The 24,702-nt window shown below is 37.3% G+C and overlaps 1 protein-coding gene across 5 annotated transcripts in view; it reads right to left on the bottom strand.

Annotated features, from left to right (window-relative positions):
- The window catches only part of STAG2 (stromal antigen 2), a 139,551-nt gene that overhangs the window by 80,499 nt on the left and 34,350 nt on the right, over positions 1-24,702 (bottom strand). For 3 of the 5 annotated variants that reach the window (XM_047081917.1, XM_047081921.1, XM_047081919.1), the window contains exons 2-3: positions 6,760-6,903; positions 2,629-2,707 (exon numbers count right to left, since the gene is read on the bottom strand). In XM_047081917.1, the coding sequence (XP_046937873.1) occupies positions 2,629-2,707; positions 6,760-6,803 (123 nt within the window). In that variant the 5' untranslated portion in view covers positions 6,804-6,903. Of the gene's footprint in view, positions 1-2,628; positions 2,708-6,759; positions 6,904-13,780; positions 13,877-24,702 lie in introns of those variants that run through there. The other 2 variants (XM_047081920.1, XM_047081922.1) reach the window with 2 other exon arrangements.

The raw sequence follows: 24,702 nt of genomic DNA, 5'->3' as shown, positions 1-24,702 counted from the left end.
CCCACCTTGTAAATGAAATCAAAGTCAAAAGCAGATTTTTAGTTTTGCAAGATATTTGTGGAACAAGAAAACATGGATTTATAATGAATAAACCATAAACTACCCACTAGAATTATAGTTGTCTTTGGATAGTTCTGAGTTAACATTTTATTCATTCACACTTTTTCTGTCTCAAAACTTCCACTTTTTAACAGACTAAAAAAGCATATGAAATTATGAAACATGGATTATGTGAACTCTAAAAATATATTCCAAGGACTAGTTAAATAAATTATATTCCATACATAAAATGTGATGCCTTGACAACATTAGAAATTACAGCAAAAATTCACTGATAGGAAAGCTGCTGACAACATACTATTGAGTTTTAAAAGCAAATTAAGCAGTCTGCATAGTATAAACCCATTTAAGTAAAATTCTACGTGCATGTTTATAGACAGGTATATGTATAAAAAAAGTATGTTCATCAAAATGTTTAAATAATACATTATAGGGAAATGTTACTTTGTTCATTTTACATTTCTGTTATTTAGACTTTAAGTAAATATGTCATAAGAAAATATAAATCCAAAACTCATTTTGGGAAAGAAAATGGTTAACAAAAATGAATCAGCTTTGTACAATGTATTCACACACATGCACAGGGTCAAGTGTACTTTCCAAATCATCAAAATAATTCACCCATTCACCAAGTTGTCCAGAGCCCTCAGGCTAACTACTCATATTCTAAACTTGCATTCTATTGACTCAGAACCTTACTTTGTTAGTTTTTATCCTTGGCATTATTTATAAAGAGTGAAACTCTTGTCAACTGTAACCTATTAGACTTGAACTGGTTATAGGTTACATCTTTAGAATAGAACATCTTATTGCTTTGCTTTATATTTGACTACTCATGTGTAAAGCCAACAAAATATTACATTGTGTTTAGCATACTGTGCTTTACAAAAGAATCTATTAGAAATGGAAACAAGGGGCGCCTGGGTGGCGCAGTCGGTTAAGCGAACGACTTCAGCCAGGTCACGATCTCGCGGTCTGTGAGTTCGAGCCCCGCGTCGGGCTCTGGGCTGATGGCTCAGAGCCTGGAGCCTGTTTCCGATTCTGTGTCTCCCTCTCTCTCTGCCCCTCCCCCGTTCATGCTCTGTCTCTCTCTGTCCCAAAAATAAATAAACGTTGAAAAAAAAAAATTAAAAAAAAAAAAAAAAGAAATGGAAACAAGTGTTGGCAAGGATGTACAGAAAAAGGAGCCCTCGTGTACTGTTGGTGGGAAGGCAAACTGGTGCAGCCACTGTGGAAAACAGTATGTAAGTTTCTCAAAAAACTAAAGCTAGATCTACCCTATGATCCAGTAATCACACTAACGATTTGGGTACTTACCCAAAGAACACAAAAACACTAATTCAAAACGATATATGCACCTCTATGTTTACTGCAGTATTATTTGCAATAGCCAAATTATGGAAGCAGCACATCAACAGATGTCCATCAATAGACAAATGGATAAAGACAATGTAGCGTGTACATACAATGGAATATTACTCAGCCATAAAAAAGAATGGAATCTTGCATTTGCAACAACATAGATGGAGCTAGAGAGTATAATGCTAAGTGAAATAAGTCTGTCAGAGAAAGACAAATACCATATGATTTGACTCCTATATGGAATTTAAGAAACAAGTGAACAAATGAAAAAGAGAGAGACAAACCAAGAAACTGACTCTTCGTAACTATAGAGAACAAACTGATGGTTACCACAGGGGAGGTATGTGGAGGGATGGGTGAAATAGGCAATGGGGATTAAAGAGTACATTTACCATGACGAGCACTGAGTAATGTATAAAATTATTGAATCACCATACTGACACCTAAAACTAATGTAATACTGTATGTTAACTATACTAGAATTAAAATTAAAAACATAATAAATTTTTTTTAAAAAAAGAAACAATGATGTGTTATTAATTTCAACTTTACAGTAGTGGAAATAGATAATCAAAAGAGATTTGACCCAGGGGCACCTCGGTGACTAAGTCAGTTAAGCATTCAACTCTTGATTTTAAGCACCCAACTCTTGATCCATAGTTCATGGATCAGGTCCTGCATTGGGCTCTGCATTGATGGCACAGAGCCTGTTTGGGATTCTCATTCTCTCTCTCCCTCTCTCCCTCCCTCTCTCTGCCCCTTCCCTGCTTGTGCTGCCCTTTTTATTTTCTCTCTCAAAAAAAAAAAAAAAAAAAAGATATTTGGCCTAGAAGCCAAAGAAACCATATGTGTTCAGAAGGTTTACCACACCAATCCAGGAAAAAAGCATTTTTAAAAGAGAATATCTATCTGACTGGGGCTGCAAGAGTCAGTCAGTCTGACTCTTGATTTGGACTCAGGTCATGATCTCATGGCTCATGAGTTCAAGCCCTGCATCATACTCCACATTGACAGTGCAGATCCTCCTTGAGATTCTCTCTCCCTGCCTTTCTCTTTTTCAAAATAAATAAATTAAAAAAAAAAAAAACAAAATAGAATATCTGAGATACAACTAAAACTATATTTTTGTGTGTGTGTGTGTGTGTGTGTGTGTGTGTGTGTACAAATGACCTTAAGAACCAAAATAAAGTTATAGTCTGTACATACCTTTCCTTTGCCTTGCTTTTGGTTTTTTCCTTCAATGTCTTCAAAATCTGTGTCAGAAGAAAAATGTGTTTCTGACTCCCTGTGACAGAAAGATAAGCAATTATTTAAAACTTTCCTTATAGGGGCATCTAGGTGGCTCAGTCGGTTAAGTATCTGATCTCTTGATCTCGGCTCAGGTCATGATCTCATGGTTCACTGGATCGAGTCCCACATCGGGCTCTGTGCTGACAGCAGGGAGCCTGTTTGGGATTCTCTCCTTCCCTCCATCTCTGCCCCTCCAGCATGCATGTTCTCTCTCAAAATAAATAAATAAACTTTAAAAAAACAACAAAAACATTTCCTTAGAAATACAGGTGGAATTTAGGGCACCTAGGTGGCTCGGTCAGTTGAGCATCTGACTTCAGCTCAAGACATGATCTCACAGCTTGTGAGTTGGAGGCCCACCTCAGGCTCAATGTTCTCAGTGCAGAGCCCACTTCAGATCCTGCGTCCCACTCTCTCTCTGCCCCTCCCTCACTTGCGCACTGTCTCTCAAAAATAAATAAAACTTTTTTAAAAAACATTGGTGGAGTTAATAATTTTTGCCATATTTTCTAACAGAAAGGTTTGATTTATTCTTTTCAATTAATTATTTTCAATTAATTCTTATTCATTAAATATAATGAAGATGCTTCCCCAAAGCATCATACCACAGCACATTCCCAAACATAAAATTACATAACTACAAAAACAATAATCTAAAACACAAATATCTAAACATTTTTTATTTTGTTAATTTTAACCAAAATACAAAAACAAGACCAATGGTTCTCAAAATTTTAACCCTAGGAATTGTGTTCTATTGTAATGGCTGGTTTCATTTTCTGATTGAAACACCACTGTGCTCAGAAAACTGTATTTTAACACTAAGAACTAGATGAACTTAATATTAGGGAATTTTAGCAATATTAAGGATCCTCTGACCACTCCTCTCTCACTCAAAAAATATTTGTATATCTAAATATAACTATACAAAACATGTATTTCTGAAAGGTATATATAAAACATTTTTACAAACTAAACCATTTGAAATACAGGTGTGCTAATTGATCAAAATCCTTTTTGAAATAAAGAGGTGGTAAGCTATATAGTCAGGAGAACTGATTCTAGTACTAAGAAACTGTGTGATCTTAAACAAGAGACAATCTCTCAAATCTTCTCATCTACAAACAATGTATATGCAAGAAAGAATGAAATCTCTCAAGTCTCTTCATTCTCGTACAAGAAGTAAAGTTGTCCTTTATTTTGGAGAAGGTGGGGTGTTTTGTATTATCTGGATTTTCATACACAAGAGGAAGAAGACTAATTTAAATACATATGTGTAATGCTTCATATATATGTAAATATGGGTCTCTGTATCTAAATAGTACTAACATAATCTCATTTAAATGCTTAAGCCAAGGCATACTTGGAATTTGGGTCATAATGGATTTTAGGATTGAGCCACACCCATAAAAGATAAAAGTCTGCCACTCCAAATATGTAAACCTCGTACCAGTTTTGCTTAAAATAAATGCAATCAAAATTTAAAGCTATCTTTCTAAAGCTAGTCTTCTCTAACTAGATTTCTTTTATTTCCATTTTTATTGCCACAATAACCAGTTGTCCGGAGGCTATGAGGTAGGAATACTTTACATACGTATAATAATGGTTAAGGTGCTAGCAGGGAAAAAAATTACTATTTATAGCACTCAGATACAAAGTAATTTAAACAATGTACTGAAGACAGTGGCAATCTTAACTATCTCCTATAATGCTGTGAGGAAAGGGCTTATAATAAATACCATTTCCCAGAGTTAATGCACCAAAACCTAAACGACTACTATAATATTAACCCTGAAAAACTAATGCCTGTTACATCTTAGGAAGATTGTCATCAATATTCTCCCCACATACCTATATGGTCTTGCAAAAAAAAATGTTTTTAAGGATCTGCTGAATATAAATAATACTTCTTCCTTCCCAAGACATCTGTGGGACACCATCTCTCTTAGAGAGCTCAGGAACTGCAGTATGTCTGCAAACAATAACTAGTCTTCACAATATTCCAATGGCCACAGAGTAATCACAGGCTCAGTTACACTCCTAATCCTCATCTCCAGGCTATCCCAACTAAAAGAATGAGCCACTAGAGGTTTGATTACAAACTGGAAAACCTTATGAAGAAATCTGGAGTAATCAGGATAAGAGTCTAAAATATCCCCAACCAGAGAAGAAATATTCTTGAAAGTCTGTCTTCCTCCAGTGTTTTCCTCTGCTTTTAAGATCAAAAGAACACCACCACCTATCCTAGGTAAAATAGCCTATGCTAGTATGTTTATGGAGCATACGAGGTTAACCTTTTAGTGGCTTGAAATTTCATGAGTCATCTATCATATGACTGAACCACCCACTCCTTTCTCTTTACCCTGGCTCCCATCTCATCCCCCACCAAATAGTGCTATTCTACCTCCACAACAATTCCCACTTATCCATTATCCTATTTCAGTCCTTAATTACTTGAGATATTCTAATAGTAGTCTAGTTTATAATATGAACAGTCTTTTTTTTTTAATTTTTTTTACGTTTATTCATTTTTGAGAGAGAGTGTGAGTGGGAGAGGGGCAGAGAGAGGGAGGCACAGAATCTGAAGCAGGCTCCAGGCTCTGAGCTGTCAGCACAGAGCCTGACCCGGGGCTTGAACTCAAAGACTGCGAGATCATGACCTGAGCCGAAGTCGGATGCTCAACCGACTGAGTTACTCAGATGCCCCTATAATATAAACAGTCTTAATTGGCTCCAATATTAATTAACAATTTAAGAAATTTCCTAATTTTACAATAGTCAAACCAAAAATTATTTTTTCCTAAGACTATCCCATATCCTCCCTCAAACAACAATAAGAAATGTCCCTCAAGAATCTTAAAATAGAATTAATAAACACTGGGATTGAAGTCACATTAAAAAACGTACTTTGAAATATTGGCAACATCCCAGTAGACCCCCCCATAGTCTCCACTGAAAATAATAAAGTTATTTCAAAAATGAAAACCTAGGAGCACCTGGGTGGCTCAGTCGGTTGAGCATCCAACTCTTGATTTCAGCTCAGGTCATGATCCCACGGTTGTGGGATGAAGCCCTGAGTCTGGCTCCACGCAGAGCATGGAGCCTGCTTAAGATTCTCTCTCCCTCCCTCTGCCCCTCTCCCCTGCTTGCGATCCCCCTTTCTCTCTCTAAAATAAAATTAAAATTAAAAATTTGTAATTTTTATAAATAAACATGAAAATCTATACAGCATCAAAAGTAGACACGGGCAACCATTATGTACAAAGGTATCTATCTAATGTTTTCACAATTTTTAGCAACCAAACTATTTTCAAATCAAGTCTTATAAAAATTCCAACAGCAAATATACTATGGTGTATATGTGTGTAAAGTTAAAGGGATCCAAAGGCAGTTTAAAGTTTCACTTTTCACTGAGGCACCTCAGGAAACTGCAGCTTAGTGTGAAAACTACTATTACATACAGTAGCTCAAATTCCTTCCTACATCAAATACTAAAAAGTAGTTAGAATAAAAGTTGAATAAGGAGTATAGGTAGCTTTTAGAACAAGGGTAAAAGAAAATACCTACGTTGAAGTTACTTTATGGACCACTAAGCATGTAATTTGTTTCTGGAAAAAAATATGAAGAGTATATCCTACCCTCCCAGATTTGTTTTATCCTATTATCATTGGATTTTGTAACAAAAATCTGATATTACATCCTAAATGCTACTACATGGTACATATTCCTTACTAATGAGAACACTGTACTTTTTAAGAATTTCACAGCACTCCCTCAAACAGTTTGCTACTGTAAAACCAAGTACAGATTCAAAGAATCGCACGGCAAAACAATAAATTAAAAAATAAATTTAACACATAGTACAGAAAACCATGGAATTGCTGTTACAGAGACAAACCAGCACTGATATAAACTGTTTCAAAGTTACATGCTTATCTTCTATCTTATATGTTAGATCTTCTGAACTAACTTTAACTGAAATTAATATACTATCTTTCCCATTTCGTGGAAAAAGCAAGTATTTAAAAATTTTCATAATATACTTACTGTAGTAGATTAAAATCAGTTGGTATTTCTGGAGCTGCTATCATTTCTTTATCATCTTCTGGAACACCCCAATGTCAGAAATATATTCATATATTTACGTGGGTAAAATGATGGTTTGCTTCTTTCTTCTAAGACAAACAATTCCTTTAAGGGAAGGGATGCCATATTCATTACAAACAAATTAAAAATATTGGGAAAGATATCCATACTCAAAAACTAGATCTCCAGGGCACCTGGCTGGCTCAGTTGGTAGAGCATGCAACTCTTGATCTCCAGGTTGTAAGTTCTGGTATAGAGATTACTTAAAATCTTAAAACAAACAAAAACAAAACAAAACAAAACAAAAACTAAATTTCCCAGTGCCTGCTACTGTCCTTTAGTAAATAAGGATTTTTTTCCCCTTGCATTTGACTGCTTTTTCTAGATGTGGATTTGTTATAAACAGATGTAGCCCCACCGTAGCAACAACAGTTACAAAGAAAAAACACTGTATTACAGACAATTATTTTTAAATTTTGTTATGATTCTCTCTTTGGTCTCGGCCACAGAAACGAGATGATGAAGGGGATGTAATCATTTGGAAAGTGTGGCAATAAGACGCACACATTGTGCCGCCACCATGGCTCCACGACCTACCACCTTCAGAAGTCAACCTGTGGTGGGGCGCCTGGGTGGCTCAGTAGGTTAAGCGTCCGACTTTGGCCCAGGTCATGATCCCATGCTTCATGGGTTTGAGCCTAACGTCAGGCTCTATGCCTCCCTCTCTCTCTGCTCCTCCCCTGCCTGCACTCTGTCTCTCTGTCTCCCAAAAATAAATACATATTTTTAAGAAATTTAAATTTAAAAAAAAAAGCCAACCTGTAACAAATAATCCTGCCAAGGGGAAGAGAAAGTATAACTGGAGTGCCAAGGCTAAAAGATGAAACACCACTGGGACTGATCAAATGAGGCACCTAAAAATTGTATACTGCAGATTCCAGCATGGATTCCGTGAAAGAACAACACTTAAACCCAAGAGGGCAGATGCTGCAGCATCTGTTTCATCTTAAGGATTTCAATAATAAGTTACAAATAAATGTTCTGGTTTAAATAACTAAAATTTGTTATGATTCTCTAGCCTGGCTTAAAGAGATGTATGCCCTAACTAGGAACAGGATATGACTCTTTTACTGGTCCTAAGATCTTTATGACAAGTTTAAAACCATAATACAAGATGCCTAAAAATTCTGCAGCTTTTTGCTGATGATGTACCGTACAGTTAAAAGGAGCTAGCCAGCGGTGCCGACTGGCCTAGTCTGTAGAGCATGCAACTCTTGATCTCAGGGTCATGAGTTCAAGCCCCATGTTAGGCATAGAGCCTACCTTAAAAAAAAAAAAAAGGCAGGTTCTTCTATAATAAAAGAAGCAGCCCAAAGTCTTGCTTATTAATAAATAATGTCATGATAATACCACACTGTGTTGAAAAGAGAAGGGGAAAAAATGTTAGCTCTGATCTATTCCCTCAAGGAACTTACAATTAATTTAAATACCGATAATGTCATGTAGACAACAGATGATGCCATTTGTGACCAAAATAAGTTTAGTTTGGCCATAGGAAGGATATTATTTCTAATTTTGAAGGTCAAAGATGCAGATCCTAAATGAGAAAATGATCTAAAAGTAAATGATAAGTCTGTCTATAACAAAAAAGAAAAAATAGGCTGGGTCTGAAGCTCTTAATCTTGTGTGTAACTTTCTTTTATAATTTTCTTATGTTTTTCTTTTATTTCCATGTGAATCCAGTACTTGATGGCCACCTAAAGAAAAAGCAGATAAGACTAAATATATCTAATTAATAATAAACATTATGGGGCACCTGGATGACTCAGTCTGTTACGTGTCCACCTGTTGATTTTGGCTCAGGTCACCATCCCAGGGTTGTGAGATTCAGTCCCGCATTGAGCTCTGTGTTGAGCATGGAGCCTGCTTGGGATTTTCTCTCTCCTCTCTCTGCCCTTCCCCCGCTCGCACACACACATGCACTCTCTATGCTCCCCAAAAATAATAATGCTAAAATATTGCATACTGATTAACTTCTAATGATCTCTCCCAATAAATACGACATTATACAAGAAACTGATAATTCAATTTTTCCATTAATTTTAAGATTTTTTTTAAAGTAATCTCTACACCCAAAGTGGGGCTGAAACCCTGAGATCAACAGTCGCATGTTCTGCCAACCAGAGCCAGCCAGGTGCCCCATATTTTTCCATTAATTTTAAGTCTCTAAAAATCATAAATGGCTAGTAATATGCAATTAATAGAAATTCAAAACACTACATTTCCTAGCTCACTCTAATGAAGCTACTATGAACAGCAAAATAATGAGGTAATAAGAGAAACAAGAAGAATGAGTAATCCACAAATCAAGCCCTGAATAATCAGGGGTTGTCTATACTGCCACTCTGAGTTGATCTTTTTTTCTGAAGAGTACTCATATTGTAAAATCTTTATTTGGGTATGACCGTTAGTATGGTCTTCTCATTGCACTAAATCATGGTCCCAGGATTGTTCTCCTCTAAAACCACTAAATTGTTAATTTGGTTTTATTCTTATTGTAACCTAAGGAATTATCTAAGTAGCACACCAGAACTCTGATGCTTGCCATCACACGTAGGATGCACTCTAGCCTCCTAAAAATCCCAACTTATTAAAAAAAAAATTACTTAAGAAACAATTTTGTTTTTTATAAAGGAGTTGGAGAAGTATAGAGCTAATAAGTTCTAACCAACACTAACCAGGCAATCTAGATGGCAAGATGGAAATGAAGTGCTTGTTCTGTCTGCCTACCTGCAATGTCCTCAGCCCTCCCCCAAGCACTTTGTAAAACCAAACTTGCTGCATTCCTTAAATACACAGTTTTTAAAAGTAGTTCATAAATATATTCTCCTAAGGGATATAAAGAATGCATCAGCTCTGAAAAGCAGAGAACACTAAATAAAATAAGCATTATATGATACACTTACCACATTCCTCTAAATAGCACAAATTTCTAGTGTACAAGTTTTGCCAGGTCAAATTAATTTATTCAGTATACAGGGCTATACTAACATGGATTTGGTAATTAGAAACCACAGCAAACACTAAGGAAAAATGGAATTTATGAAGATGTTAAGTGTCTCAGACAAGTTGTATTTAAAAAATTTTTTAGGGGCGCCTGGGTGGCGCAGTCGGTTAAGCGTCTGACTTCAGCCAGGTCACGATCTCACGGTCCGTGAGTTCGAGCCCCGCGTCAGGCTCTGGGCTGATGGCTCAGAGCCTGGAGCCTGCTTCCGATTCTGTGTCTCCCTCTCTCTCTGCCCCTCCCCCGTTCATGCTCTGTCTCTCTCTGTCCCAAAAATAAATAAACGTTGAAAAAAAATTTTTTTTAATTTTTTAATGTTTATTTTTGAGAGAGAGAGTGGGGGGGAGGGAGGGAAGGAGGGAGAGAGAGAGCACGGGAGCAGGGAAGGGGCAGAGAGAGAGAGAGAGAGAGAGAGAGAGAGAGAGAGAGACACAAAATCTGAAGCAGGCTCCAGGCTCTGAGCTGTCAACACAGCACAGAGCCAGATGCGAGACTCGAACTCCCAAACCATGAGATCATGACCTGAGCTGAAGTTGGATGCTAAACCGACTAAGCCACCCAGGCGCCCCTACAAGTTGTATTTTAAAAAGAAATAACGGGGCGCCTGGGTGGCTCAGTCGGTTGAGCGTCCGACTTCGGCTCAGGTCATGATCTCATGGTCCGTGAGTTCCAGCCCCGCGTCGGGCTCTGTGCTGATGGCTCAGAGGCTGGAGCCTGTTTCAGATTCTGTGTCTCCCTCGCTCTCTGCCCCTCCCCCATTCGTGCTCTGTCTCTGTCTCAAAAATAAATAAACGTTAAAAAAAAAAGTTTAAAAAAAAAAAAAAAAGAAATACCATGACAAGGTCTAATAGATTTAGGAAAAAATTATTAAACTCGCCAACTCCCTATCCTGGCTAAACATTTGTTCTAATAAGTTTCTAATTATTAAAAATCCATCCAACCAATTAAAGGTATCTATACCATGTGCCAAATGCAGTGCTGCGCACTGGGGCGCACAGTGGTGAACAGGAGAGATCCTTACCCTTATGGAACTACCTGTACCAATAAACATGAAAATATATTTCTACAAGAAGGCACCTACCTATACTGCCACCTAATATTATTAAGCATAAATACCAAATTGCCTGTATCTGAGTTTTTGCTATTTTAATCACTATCAAAATAACCAATTTGCCACCAAAACAGTTCTTCATAGCTCAAAACATTATACATATTAAAGCTGCTTTGTACTTCTTTAAGGGGAGGGGGAATCAATGGGTAAATTAGCACTGGGTTTTTTTAAGAATATAAACTTTTATCAGTAGAAAGGGCTATAAATTTTTTTATTTTAAATGTCTACAGCTGTATATAAATACAGTTGCTTCCCCCAAAGACTTACATTAAAAAACTTATAAACAAAGTCTTTAAATAGACTTAATAACATTTGTCCCAAGTTGGAAAACCCAAAACTGTAAGAATATGTAATGCTCAAATAAAAGTAAGAGTCTGATGATCAAACGTATCACACCATTTCTGACCTACTATAGGTTACTAATTTTTTAAGAAATATGCTCAAAGATCACAAGGTGGAGCTCTCACCTAGTGTCAAGGAAAAACTGATTCTTATCACATGTACAAATTCTCTGCAACTACTATAAAAGAGTTAACATTCCAAAAGCTTTGGAAGATAATTCACAAAAATGAAATTTGCTTTAGCTCTTAATCACTATGTTCCTTTTAAGAAAAAAATACATACAATAACAATTAGCTTCTGTTTCTCCTTACTGAAAACTAAGTAACACATTTGTAGACAGTTTGAATATACTCTAAAGTAAAACCATTTCCTTAAGCTCAAGTGTATTAGTATCCTGCCATTAAAGGTTTGTTAAATACATTCACACATAATTATTAGAATTAAAGGTAATAGGTGATTATATATTTTCAATTCTATACATTAAATTCAAGTAAATGCTCTCAGTAGCACTTCTTTTGATATAAACAAAGATCTAAAAGCTAAAACTTGATCACCATAGCTTTTTCAAGTTATCTATAATAAATACATGTTTATGGCCTATTATTCAAAATTTACATTCCATGTTAAATTCACTCAATAACAAAATCTTCCCTCACTTGTGAAAACCTGTTAGACTCCTATAACTAGAACATACAAACACAAATATACAAAAAATGTCATTATGTTTGCATAATTAACTTTGAATCACCTGCTAATAAATTCATTAAAATTACCCCCCCCAAAAAAGTAAAAATATACAAAAAACATGTTTTCCTATGATACTGTTTAAAAATCTTAGAGTAATTTTGATTTTTTGGTAAAAGAATTGTTTCAAAGTTCTTTTAACTCAAATCCCAAGTGGTCTCAAAACAGAAAGTAAAAAGCTCCAAAACAGAGAGCCATCACTAACAAGGTCCCTCAGAATCCACATATTGTTAGGGAGTGAGGGGAGCATTTAAAATGACTAGGTGTGTTATGTCCCTAAAAATGGAGAAATATTCAGCTGCTAAAGGCCAGCAAATTCAGCACATACAAACATGCTAATCTATTATCTTAACACTCTTCTCAAAAGGATTACATCCTTCTCTAAGAATCACATCTAAGAAATACATATAACCCTCTGAAATGCCACCATCACTATAATATAAACACTTACAAGTAGGAACAACCTCAATGTCCAGCCATTTATTAACTTACGGTACAAAAACACAAATAATATAACATTCATTCTCTACAACTATTTATGATGACTGTGTAGCAACATGGGTAAAGTTTGATACATCAAAGCCCTCTATCAATGGATGCAATATTAACAACAACAAAAAAGCAGCAGCAAAGGAGAACAGTTAACATAGGGTGGTGGGATGCCTGTGGCTCAGTTGGTTAAGCATCCAACTCTTGATTCTGGCTCAGGTCATGATCTCACAGTTCCTGAGCTTGAGCCCTGTGTCAGGCTCTGCACTGACAGCTCTGGGCTCTGCCCCAACAGTGGGGAACCTGCTTGGGATTCTCTCTTTCCATGTTCTGCTACTCCCTTGCCTGTGCTGCGCAGGTGTGCAGGCACACTCCCGCTCTCAAAAAAAATAAACATTCAAAAAAACCATCAGGATGGTGACAATATAGGTGATTTTCACATTTTTAACTCACAATTTTATTGTTAGTATGGAAAAAGTAAATTCTGTAGGTGGAGATGTATTTTTTTAATGTCATCTTTTAAAATCTGAACTATCTGAGGAATTACAAAACTATCTGCTGATTTATTCATATTTCGGGTCCATAATCTCAAAGTATTTACAAAAATCCGAGTTCTATCACAAAATGATCTTTTTTTAAAAAGTAATCTCTACTCCCGATGTGGGGCTCAAATTCACGACCCCTGAGATCAAGAGTCGCATGCTCCACCAACCGAGCCATCCAAGCGCTCACATAAAATGATCATTACCATGTTCATCTACTCAAGGTTAGCAGGGAACAAAAACTTTTTGTATATTTTTTTAAAGTTTATGTATTTATTTTGAGGGGGGATGGGGCAAAGAGAGAGGCAGAAAGATGATCCCAAGCAGGGTCCAAACTGCCAGGGTGGAGCCCCCACACAGGGCTGAAACTCAAACCATGAGATCACGGCCCAAGCCAAAATCAAGAGTCCGACGCTTAACCAATTGAGCCACCCAGGCACCCCCAAAAACTTTATGAACATAGGTATGCTTTTATTGGCCTATCTACTTTCTTAGAAGCCAACTGGCAGGAGTCTATCATTTAGGTTGAGGTCATGAATGTTAAAAGGTAAACTAGTTCCTGCAGCAGAACACTTAATCAAAATAGGAAAGTTATTATCATTCCTTATGTCAAATGATACGTGGCAACTTTGAGTACATAGGGCAAGAAATGAAAAGCTCACCAAAAAACTGCTAACCGTAAATACTTACCTTCAAAAGAAGAAAATCTACTGTCCCTTTAATGATTAATAACCTTCTTAAAAAAAGATTTCTCCTTGCTCAAAAAGATGTTTTTCTTCCCTCTGTTTATCTCCCCAATTTCTGCTATAGTCTTCTAAGGAGATGACAAGGTGTAAAGAATGACAAATCAAGCAATGATCATGTACACCCAGACCAGTAACAAAACTTCAACCAAAACATTTCTTGATAGCATACTCATATCGTAGCTACCACGTGTATCATTTGCAAATATATTTTCATTTCCATAAACCTAGATGGAGTCCTTAAGAATTTCTACTGAAAGCACCTGCTTTAGCACAGGAAAAGGTAATCTGGAAACGGTAGGACTAGAAGAAATCTGCGCACTTCAGAGAATTAATGACCCCACCTACATTTCCTAATTAACTGTATGATAGGTCAAGTATCTGCCCTTACAAACTTAAAAAACAATATACAGAAGGAAAGAGGGAGGCCAGAAGTAAAAGGACTTTCTCAAATAAGTAGACAAACTGAACACAATGCCACGACACTTCAGAAACAACTTCTACTTCAGGAAGAGGGGAAGGAGCAAGCTGGGGCACAGTCTACACAGATATGCTATCACTACACATTGCCAGAAACTAAAGCCAGACAGAACTGGAAACATCCACCTGTTCCTCTCCTATTTTTAAGTATGTGATAGTAGGTGCTCAGCAATCTTGCTAGTTTCCTTGTCTACCCACATTCCCCAATACCTTCCAAATATGACTCCAGTGCTAAACACAATTAGAATCACCTGACCCAACCTACATATTCTGCTTGCCCCAGATCTTGACCATCGATTCTGATTTCTGTAGAAAATCTAGCATGCCACTCCTCAACTTTGCAACAAATGAGTACTACCAGTTGGGGGAGGGGGGGTGTTGGCAGGGGAAGGGGAGGGAGATAAGAAAAAGCTTCTGCTTTATTCCTGCAGACCCACTACTCTTTCACCCTGTACTCAGTTGTACCCTGTGTCTGAGTCATCCCAGGATCAATACCCTGCTTTGTTCTTGCTATAAATTATCTACCAACCCCATCCCATGAACTGGATTCCTGCCCAAAACCCACCCTAAAAACAGCATCTCTGTCTCTCCAGATGCCCTAATCTGAATGCCACATCGTCCTCCCATCTATCTACCATACCGGCACTGGCTGCTGCTAGACACTGGATATCATATCATACCTGATATACTGGACATGTATCAACTATCTAATTCCAAGTCTGCTGATTCCCCAGTGTGTCCTAACAAGCTGCAGTTGACTTTTATAAATAAATATCAAAACAGATAAATATCAAAATAAATATCAAGCTAAACATCAAAACAGAATATTTGTTTTACCATAAACTATCACCTTAAACTCTTATCTCAGTCTGCCAAGGTCAATAGCTAAATCATGAGTAATTTTTAAAAATACTATCAATGCTCACTCTTCATCTAACTTATACCAGAATACCATACCTACCTTTCGACACTGAGTTAATTTAAAAATATATATATGCCCCCACTGACAGAACTTTCTGTATGTTAAGACATCATGAATAAACAGCGATAATTACAACTGGGTGTAGTGGCTATCAACATTTCAAAGGTGAGACCCAATTAGCTGATATAAATGAATATCTAGATCTGAAAACCAAATTTACAACCATGAGCTAAATTCATGTGTAAATACTTATAAATGGTATACAGTATAAGCACAGTACATTATCACCATCAAACCCACTTCACATTGGGCACCACTAGCTCACTGGCAGATTTCAAGCAACAGATAGCAAAGCAGATGTGATAGCAAAGTAAATGAAAATAAGGATAATCCTACCTGGATTTCAAGGGAAATCCACATTTTTATCTCACATATTCTCGGATTATATCAAAACTTTCATTTATTTATTCAAGGTAGTACAAAAAAAGTATCTAAATGAAATACTGAGTGTTTATTAATAAGTCACAGGAATATGGAGATACAACTGTAACTAAGATAACAATTCAGTTAACAAACAACAATAAAAGCAAAGTGTAAACAAGCAAAACCACTCTATAGAGGATAATGGGAAATTTTAATCTAAAATGTATATTTTCAGTTACTACTAGTAAGCACAAAAATATTGTCATTTTAGTATGACCAGGAAACACTACATACAAGCTACATATTTAATATTTTTTGTGCCTTCTATTTCTGGTTAGATAACAACCTGTTAAAATACCTAGCATTAGCATCCACTTGATATAAACTGCTAACCTTTCTACTGACACCCACAGTATACAATTCATAGGCTTGAATTATATTTATATTGGAAGTTCAGAAATCAAATATGCTTTCACAATGAAGTTTATAAACCAGTATGGATACTTCCCATTTCTTATTTCAGATTTAAGAGGTTGGTTCTTCATTTGTTAATTCTACACAATGACAATGACAGAAGAGTCATACATATGTAAACTAAATTTATTTAAATTCTAACCTTAAACTTTCCTAAAGACTAAAACATGTAAACGACATTTTAAAAGTTAAATTAAGCCAGACAGACACTACGAAAACCCTCAGACCAACATCCCTGATGAACACCAATACAGAAATCCTTAAAAATATACTAGCAAACCAAATTCAATAGCACCTTAAACATAGTATACAACATGACCAAATGGGATTTATTCCTAGAATGCAAGGCTGGTGCAACATATGAAAATCAATCATTGCAATGCACCAAAATGAATGAAGGACAAAAAAATTCATAATCATCTCAACTGATGCAGAAAAAGCATTTGATAAAATTCAACACGTTTTCATGATAAAAACACTCAACAAACTAGGAATAGAAGGAAAGTCAACAAAACAAAGGCCACTAATGAAAAGCCCACAGCTAATATCCTACTGTTAAAGACTGAAACTTTCCCTTTAAGATCAGGAATGAGGCGGGGGGGGGGGGGGGGGGGGGGGGAGGGGGGGGGGCCTGAGTGGCTCAATCAGATAAGCGTCAAACTTCGGCTCAGGTCATGATCTCACAGTTCGAGCCTCCCGTCGAGCTCTGTGCCAACAGCTCGGTGCCTGGAGCCTGCTTCAGATTCTTCAGATTCTGTGTCTCCCTCTCTCTCTGCCCCTCCCCCACTCATGCTCTGTCTCTGTCTCTCAAAAATAAACATTGGAAAAAAGAAAAAGATCAGGAATGAGGCAAGGATGCCCACTCTCCCCACTTCTATGCAACATAGTATCACCAGTCCTACCCAAAACAATTAAGCAAGAGGGGTGCGTGCCTGGGTGGCTCCGACTGTTAAAATGTCAGACCTGGACTCAGGTCATGATCTCATAGTTCATGAGTTCTAGCCCCACATCGGACTGTCTGCTTGCAGTGTGCAGCCTGCTTCAGATTCTGTCCTCCTCTCTTTGCTCCTTCCCCACTTGTTTTCTTTCTCTCAAAAATAAACATTTTTTAAAAAGCAATTAAGGGCACCTGGGTGGCTCAGTCAGTTAAAGACAGCATCGGAGGTCGGCTCAGGTCATGATCTCACGGTTCGTGGGTTCAAGCCCCACACTGGACTCTGTGCTGACAGCTCAGAGCCTGGAGCCTGCTACAGATTCTGTGTCTCCTTCTCTCTCTGCCCCTCCTCTGCTCACTATTTCTCCATCTTTCTCAAAAATAAATAAACATTTAAAAATTTTAGGGGCGCCTGGGTGGCGCAGTCGGTTAAGCGTCTGACTTCAGCCAGGTCACGATCTCGCGGTCCGTGAGTTCGAGCCCCGCGTCGGGCTCTGGGCTGATGGCTCAGAGCCTGGAGCCTGTTTCTGATTCTGTGTCTCCCTCTCTCTCTGCCCCTCCCCCGTTCATGCTCTGTCTCTCTCTGTCCCAAAAATAAATAAACGTTGAAAAAAAAAAAATTTAAAAAAAAAAATTTTTTTAATGAAAATAAAAAACAAGAAAAATAAAAGACACCCAAATTATAAAAGGAAAATTATCTGTTTTCAGATGATCCTGGATGTAGAAAACTCGAAAAATTTCACAAACACACACACACACACACACACACCTGTTAGAATGAACAAATTCAGCAAAGCTGCAGGATACAAAGTCAACACACAAAATCAGCTGTGCTTCGGCATGCCTGGGTGTCTCAGTGGTTAAGACTCAGACTCAGACTCAGACTCGATCTCGGATCAGGTCATGATCTCACGGTTCACACGTTTGAGCCCCACATCTAGCCCTGCGCTGGTGGTGCAGAGCCTGCTTGGGATTCTGTCTCTCCTTCCCTCTGCCCCCTCCCGCTTGCGTGCACACACACGGTCTCTCTATCTCAAAATAAATAAAAACTTAAAAAAAATCAGTTGTGCTTCTATACACCAACAATGAACAATCCAATAAGGGAAACTAAGAAAATAAGTTTATTTACAATTGCATCAAAAGAAAAAACTTCTTAGGAATAAACCTAACCAAGGAGGCAGAATACTTATACACTGAAAATTACAAAATATTTCTGGATGAAATTAAAGAGGACACTTGGGGCACCTGACTGGATCAGTGGGTGGAGCATGTGGCTTTGGTCTCATGGATATGAGTTCAAGCCCCACATTGAGTGTAGAAATTACTTAAGGTCTTAGAGAAAATAAAAAGAAATTAAAGAAGGCACAAATAAGTCACAAGACACCTATGTAAATTGATTGGAAGATGTATTATCATTTAAGATGTCCATACTACCCAAAACAATCCACAGATTCAATGAAATTGCTATCAAAATCCCAAGAGCATTTTTTTCCAGAAAACAGAAAAAATCATCATAAAATTCAAGGGACTCCAAATAACCCAAACAATTTAGAATAAAAGAAAGTTGGAGGAATCACACTTCCTGCTTTCAAAACATATCACAAAGCTACAGTAATCAAAACAGTGTTGTACTACCATAAACACAGACAGACATAAAGACCAACAGAATAGAACGGAGAGGTCAGAAATAAACCCTTGCATACACATTCAAATTATTTTTGACAGAAGTATGAAGACCACTCAATAGGGAAATGACAGTCTCTTCAACAAATGGTGCTGGGGAAACTGGATATCCACACGCAAAAGATGTGAAGTTGAACCATTCATTATCTCATACCATATAAAAAATTTCATTAAAAACAGGTTAAAGACCTAAATGTAGGACCTAAAACTATAAAATTCCTACAAGAAAATGTAGAGGAAAAGCTTCATAACACTGAACTTGGTAATGATTTCTTGGATAGGAGATCAAAAACAGGTAACGAAAGCAAAAAACAGACAAATGAGACAGTATCAAAAATTTTACACATCAAAGGACACAACCAACAGAGTGAAAAACTACAGAATGGGAGAAAATATTTGCAAATCATGTATCTGGTAAAAGGTTAATAACCAGAATATATAAAGAATTCCTACAACTCAAGAACAAAAATTCAAATACCCAAATAAAAAATAGGCAAAGGATCTAAATCAAAATCAAATCAAAACCACAATGAGATACCACTTCATACTCACTGGGATGGCTAGAACCAAAATACACATGCAAGCAAGTGTCCACAAAGATGTGTAAAACACTGAACACTTGTGCACTGTTGGTAAGATTGTACAACCGTGCATGTGCTATGCAAAACACTGTGGAGGTTCCCCCCAAATTTTTAACTGAACTGCCATATGATCCAGCAATCCCCACTTTCGGGTGTATATCCAAAACAACTGAAAGCTGGTTCTCAGGTATTTGCATACCCACATTCATAGCAGCAATATTCCCAATAGCCAAGAGATGGAAGCAGCCCACGTCTATCAACAGCTGAACAGATAAATAAAATATGGTATATACATACAATAGAATATTATCCATCCTTAACAAGGATGGAAATCTTGTCACATGCTACAACATGCATGAGCCTCCAAGACACTATGCTAAATGAAATAAGCCGGTCAGTCACAAAAAGACAAATACTGTATGATTCTACTGACATGATGAGGTATCTAACGTAGTCAAATCCAAAGAAACAAAAAGTCGAATGGTGTTTACCAGGAGGTGGAGGGAGTGGGAAAAGGAGAGTTGTTTAATGGGTATCATTAAATCAGAGTTTCAAGATGAAAAAGTTCTAGAAATCTGTTACACAACAATGTCAATTTAATTGCTGAACTGTCTGCTTAAAAATGGTAAAGATGGCGGGGGCCGGGGGGGGTGGAGGTGGGGGGCTAGGTGGCTCAGTCAGTTGAGTGTCTGACTCTTGATTTCCGCTCAGGTCATGATCTCACAGCTGTGAGACAGAGCTCCATATGGGGCTCTGCGCTGAGTATGGAGCCTTGCCTAGGATTCTTTCCCTCTCTCTCCCTCTGCCTCTCCCCTGCTCACAATCACGCACGCATGTGCACTTGCGCTCTCTGTCAAAAAATAAAAATAAATTTTAAAAAGATTATCTCTCTCGCCCTCTGCCCCTCTCTTGCTTGCACTCTCTATAAAACTTTAAAAAAAATTTTTAAACAAAAAAAAATGGTGAAGATGGTACATTTTAAGTTTTTTACCACAATAAAATTAAATTTTAACCTTTTATCAAGTAAGCATCTCTTGTATCATACAGTCTCACAAGATTGTATCACCAGACACTTGAGAACACCTTTCTACTGAATAAGCATACTACAGACCTTAACTATTGACATCTTTTGAAATGTAGTTTTATAAATAAGACGCTAACAATTTATACCTACACTCAAAGTATTTTGCTTTAGCAAACAGATTTTTTTGTCTCTTTAATATGGTAAAAAATGAACCAAAGCTTGTGTAACTTTATGGCAAAAGATCCAAAGAAACATCCAGATTTAAAAAAAAAAAAATGGAAGCACTTTTTTGCTTAGACTGAACAAGGTAAGCTAGGCCTAGCTATATTTTTAAAGTTACAAACCAGAGTATAAAAATGATCATTGAAACCCATTTAATAAATGTTCAATGTTTCTCTCCTTTGTTCAAAATTTGAGGGGCGCCTGGGTGGCTCAGTCGGTTGAGCATCCGACTTCAGCTCAGGTCATGATCTCACGGTCTGTGAGTTCGAGCCCCACGTCGGGCTCTGGGCTGATGGCTCAGAGCCTGGAGCCTGCTTCCAATTCTGTGTCTCCCTCTCTCTCTGCCCCTCCCCCGTTCATGCTCTGTCTCTCTCTGTCCCAAAAATAAATAAATGTTAAAAAAAATTTAATTATAAAATTTGATGGTACAAGTTTCATAGTTTCCCACAAGAAAACAGCACACAACTTAAAGCTGGAAAAAAGCAACAAGAACCTTCTCGCAGCAATCAAGCAGGCTGCAGTCAAGGGCTAAACATGCTAGAATTGCATCATGTGATGATACTAGGAATTAGAGGAGTTACTACTGATCCCTAGAATGTAGCATGTGGTTCCATTAAATTTGGTGGGGGGAGCTAATCATTAGCATACCTCATGAAGATGATCAGTAAGAAGAGATATTAAAATGTTAAACATATACAGATTACTGATACTAGATATTACAAAGGGCCCCCACATTTTGCCCTGTAACCTATTCCATTTTTAGTGCCTTTATATCCCATATCCCTGTAAGTGTATTTCATCCACCTGAGTATGCCATCCAATGGTGAAAAAGAAGGAAACAAAACCAACTCTTAATGTGAGCTCTAAGATGATGGGAATTTTTTAAACTCATAGAGCAACTGAGACCAAAAGACCACCTTATTTCTAAGCCACCACAAATATATTAAAGCATCCTACAAAATTTCCCCTAAAAGGATTATCTAAATGCTAAAAAAGGAAGCAAAATAATGACTCAGTACACATTTAATATTAAGAATGATATGTTATTAAAGGAAAATATATCTTAGAACTAATGTTTTAGTATTAGGTATACTTGAAAGTATACTATATTGCAGAGAACTTGAAACTACTATCTTAAATTGGAGAGGTTTATAGTTATTGCACCCTTACTTTTAAGATGGAATTTGTTGCACTGATGATTTATCTGTGAAGTCATTAGTAAGGAAAGAAATTTTTCAATTAGAAAACTCTTTTGGGGTGCCTGGGTGGCTTAGTTGGTTGAGTGTCCGACTTCAGCTCAGGTCATTATCTCGCAGTTCGTGGGTTCAAGCCTCACATCGGGTTCTGTGCTGACAGCTCAGAGCCCGGAGCCTGCTTCGGATTCTGTGTCTCCCTCTCTCTCTGCCCCTCCCCCGCTCACGCTCTGTCTCTCTGTCTCTCTCTCTCTCTCTCTCTCAAAAATAAAAACATTAAAAAAGAGAAAACTTTCAATAGAAAAATGTGTGTAACGATCCACTTTATAAAAAAAAAAGTGCCAAATAATTTAGCAAAATCTGAGAACAACATGCCTAAGGAGATTCTTCATATTCAAGTATCTCCCATTTTATTCTATTATTACTACTTTGGCAAAAGTGCTCAAAGTACTCTTTTCATCATGAAAAGCAATCTCTCTACCATCCGAGATTATGCTCAGCTTTTCTGATTAATAAGTTTCAAACAAGAAAAAGATTTCTTCAACTGCTTCTTGCAAATTATTCTGCCAAGGTTTGCCGAATATCCCACTCATTGTGCACCCCCACACACATAGGTTACTCCTGTTACCACTTGCTTTGGCTAGCAATAACCACTTACTAGGTATTCAACTATATTTCATCTGTCTCTCATTTTCTTTCTAAAATTACATAGTAACAAGCAGATTTCTCCAATGTTGTATTAATCATTAGCACAGTTACTAGTGAAACTATCTCACTACTTCATATTGATCATAACTTGCAGACAGATCATGAAATGGTTCAGGTCAGTATGGCAGATTCAACTGTCACACCATGGAAGACATCATCAACACAACTCTTCTGTTAGGTCTGGCACCTAATATCAATGTCTGTAACAAATTATTTTATTTTTATTTTTTCAAATTTACATCCAAATTAGTTAGCATATAGTGAAACAATAATTTCAGGAGTAGATTCCTTAGTGCCCCTTACACATTTAGCCCATCCCCCCTCCCACAATCCCTCCCGTAACCCTCAGTTTGTTCTCCATATTTATAAGTCTCTTCTGTTTTGTCCCCCTTCCTGTTTTTGTATTATTTTTGTTTCCCTTCCCTTATGTTCATCTGTTTTGTCTCTTAAAGCCCTCATATGAGTGAAGTCATGATTTTTGTCTTTCTCTAATTTCACTTAGAATGATACCCTCCAGTTCCATCCATGTAGTTGCAAATGGCAACATTTCATTCTTTTTGATTGCCGAGTAATACCCCATTGTATATATATATACCACACCTTCTTTATCCATTCATCCATTGATGGACATTTGGGCTCTTTCCACACTTTGGCTACTGTTGATAGTGCTGCTGTAAACATGGGGGTGCATGTGTCCCTTCGAAACAGCACACCTGTATCCCGTGGATAAATGCCTAGTAGTGCAATTGCTGGGTCATAGGGTAGTTCTATTTTTAGTTTTTTGAGGACCCTCCATACTGTTTTCTACCATGGCTGCACCAGCTTGCATTCCCATGTAACAAATTATTTTGACTAGTATACTACTTTCAAGATAGTATGGTAAAATAAGAATGTATACATGGATGTGTTTGTCTGCCCAGAAGGAAATACTGGAAGGATTGACAAGAAACATTTTTTAGGTTGCCTGTGAGGGGAAGGGGATGAAAGAAAGAATAGAGGAGGACCAACTCCTCAGTTAAGCGTCCAACTCTTGATTTTGGCTCAGGTCACAATCATGGGATCAAGCCCCCACCAGGCTCCACACTGTCAGCTTGATATATGCTCTCTGCCCCTCCCCCACTCGTGCTCGCCCTCTCTCAAAAAAATAAATAAATAAATAAATAATATTTACCAAAGGAAAAGAAAAAGAAAAAAGAAAGAATAGAGAAGGCAGGAGTCTCTGGAGACTTCTATGTATGCCCTTCTATGTTGAATTTTAACTTCTGATTTAGGAAAATGAATTATCTATTGGAGACATGAAACTGAATTTCTGAAATGCCTGAAGTTGAAAAAATTTAGAAAAATAAACTTAATCATGTACACTGAATAAATAACACAAATATACAGAGAAAGTGCTTATACTAAGATTCCAAAACACAACACAACATCCTTAGTGTGATGAATTCCAAAGACAAAATGAAATCTAAGGAAAATTTAAACTTTACTTAATAGTTTTATCATTTGTGGAGCGCCTGGGTGGCTCAGTCAGTTAAGCATCTGACTTTGGCTCAGGTCATGATCTTGTGGTCCGTGAGTTTGAGCCCCATGTGAGGCTCTGTGCTGACAGCTCAGAGCCTGGAGCCTGCTTCGGATTCTGTGTCCCTCCTCTCTCTCTGCCCCTCCCCCCCCACTCGTGCTCTGTCAAAAATAAATAAATGTTAATGTTAAGGCAAAAAAATTTTAAATAGTTTTATCATTTGTTATAATACTGATCATGTTCGTCCAAAGCTATTTTCTTTTTCCTGTAGGATAGCAAATAAGTAATCAGGTTAATGGTATTAAAAATCAAAAGTTTAAGTGTAATGGTATCAAAAATCAAGAGTTTAAGTGTAAGAGAAAAAATTATCTGCTTCGGACTCTGAACTGATGGTGTGGAGCCTGCTTGGGATTCTCTCTCCCTCTCACTCTCTGCCCCTCCCCCACTTATGTTTTTTCTCAAAATAAATAAGTAAACATTTAAAAATAAAGAAATTTAAAAAAATTAATAGGGAAGGGAATTGAGACAGACATGCACACAGTGAGAACATCATGTAAAAGATGAAGGAGGAGACCAAGGTGATGCTTTTATAAACCAAGAAACACCAAAGATTGCCAGCAAACTATGAGAAGTTTGGGAAGAGGCATGGAACAGACTCTCTCCCACAGCCCTCAGAAGGAACCAACCCTGCTGACACCATGCTCTGGGA

This window comes from Lynx rufus, unplaced genomic scaffold (genome assembly GCF_022079265.1).
Source record: "Lynx rufus isolate CCGP_SWC_20201006 ecotype Redwood Valley unplaced genomic scaffold, mLynRuf1.p SCAF_19, whole genome shotgun sequence".
NCBI lineage: Eukaryota > Metazoa > Chordata > Mammalia > Carnivora > Felidae > Lynx > Lynx rufus.
Note: the sequence above shows the minus strand (reverse complement) of the source record. Positions and strands in the feature narration are given on the sequence as shown.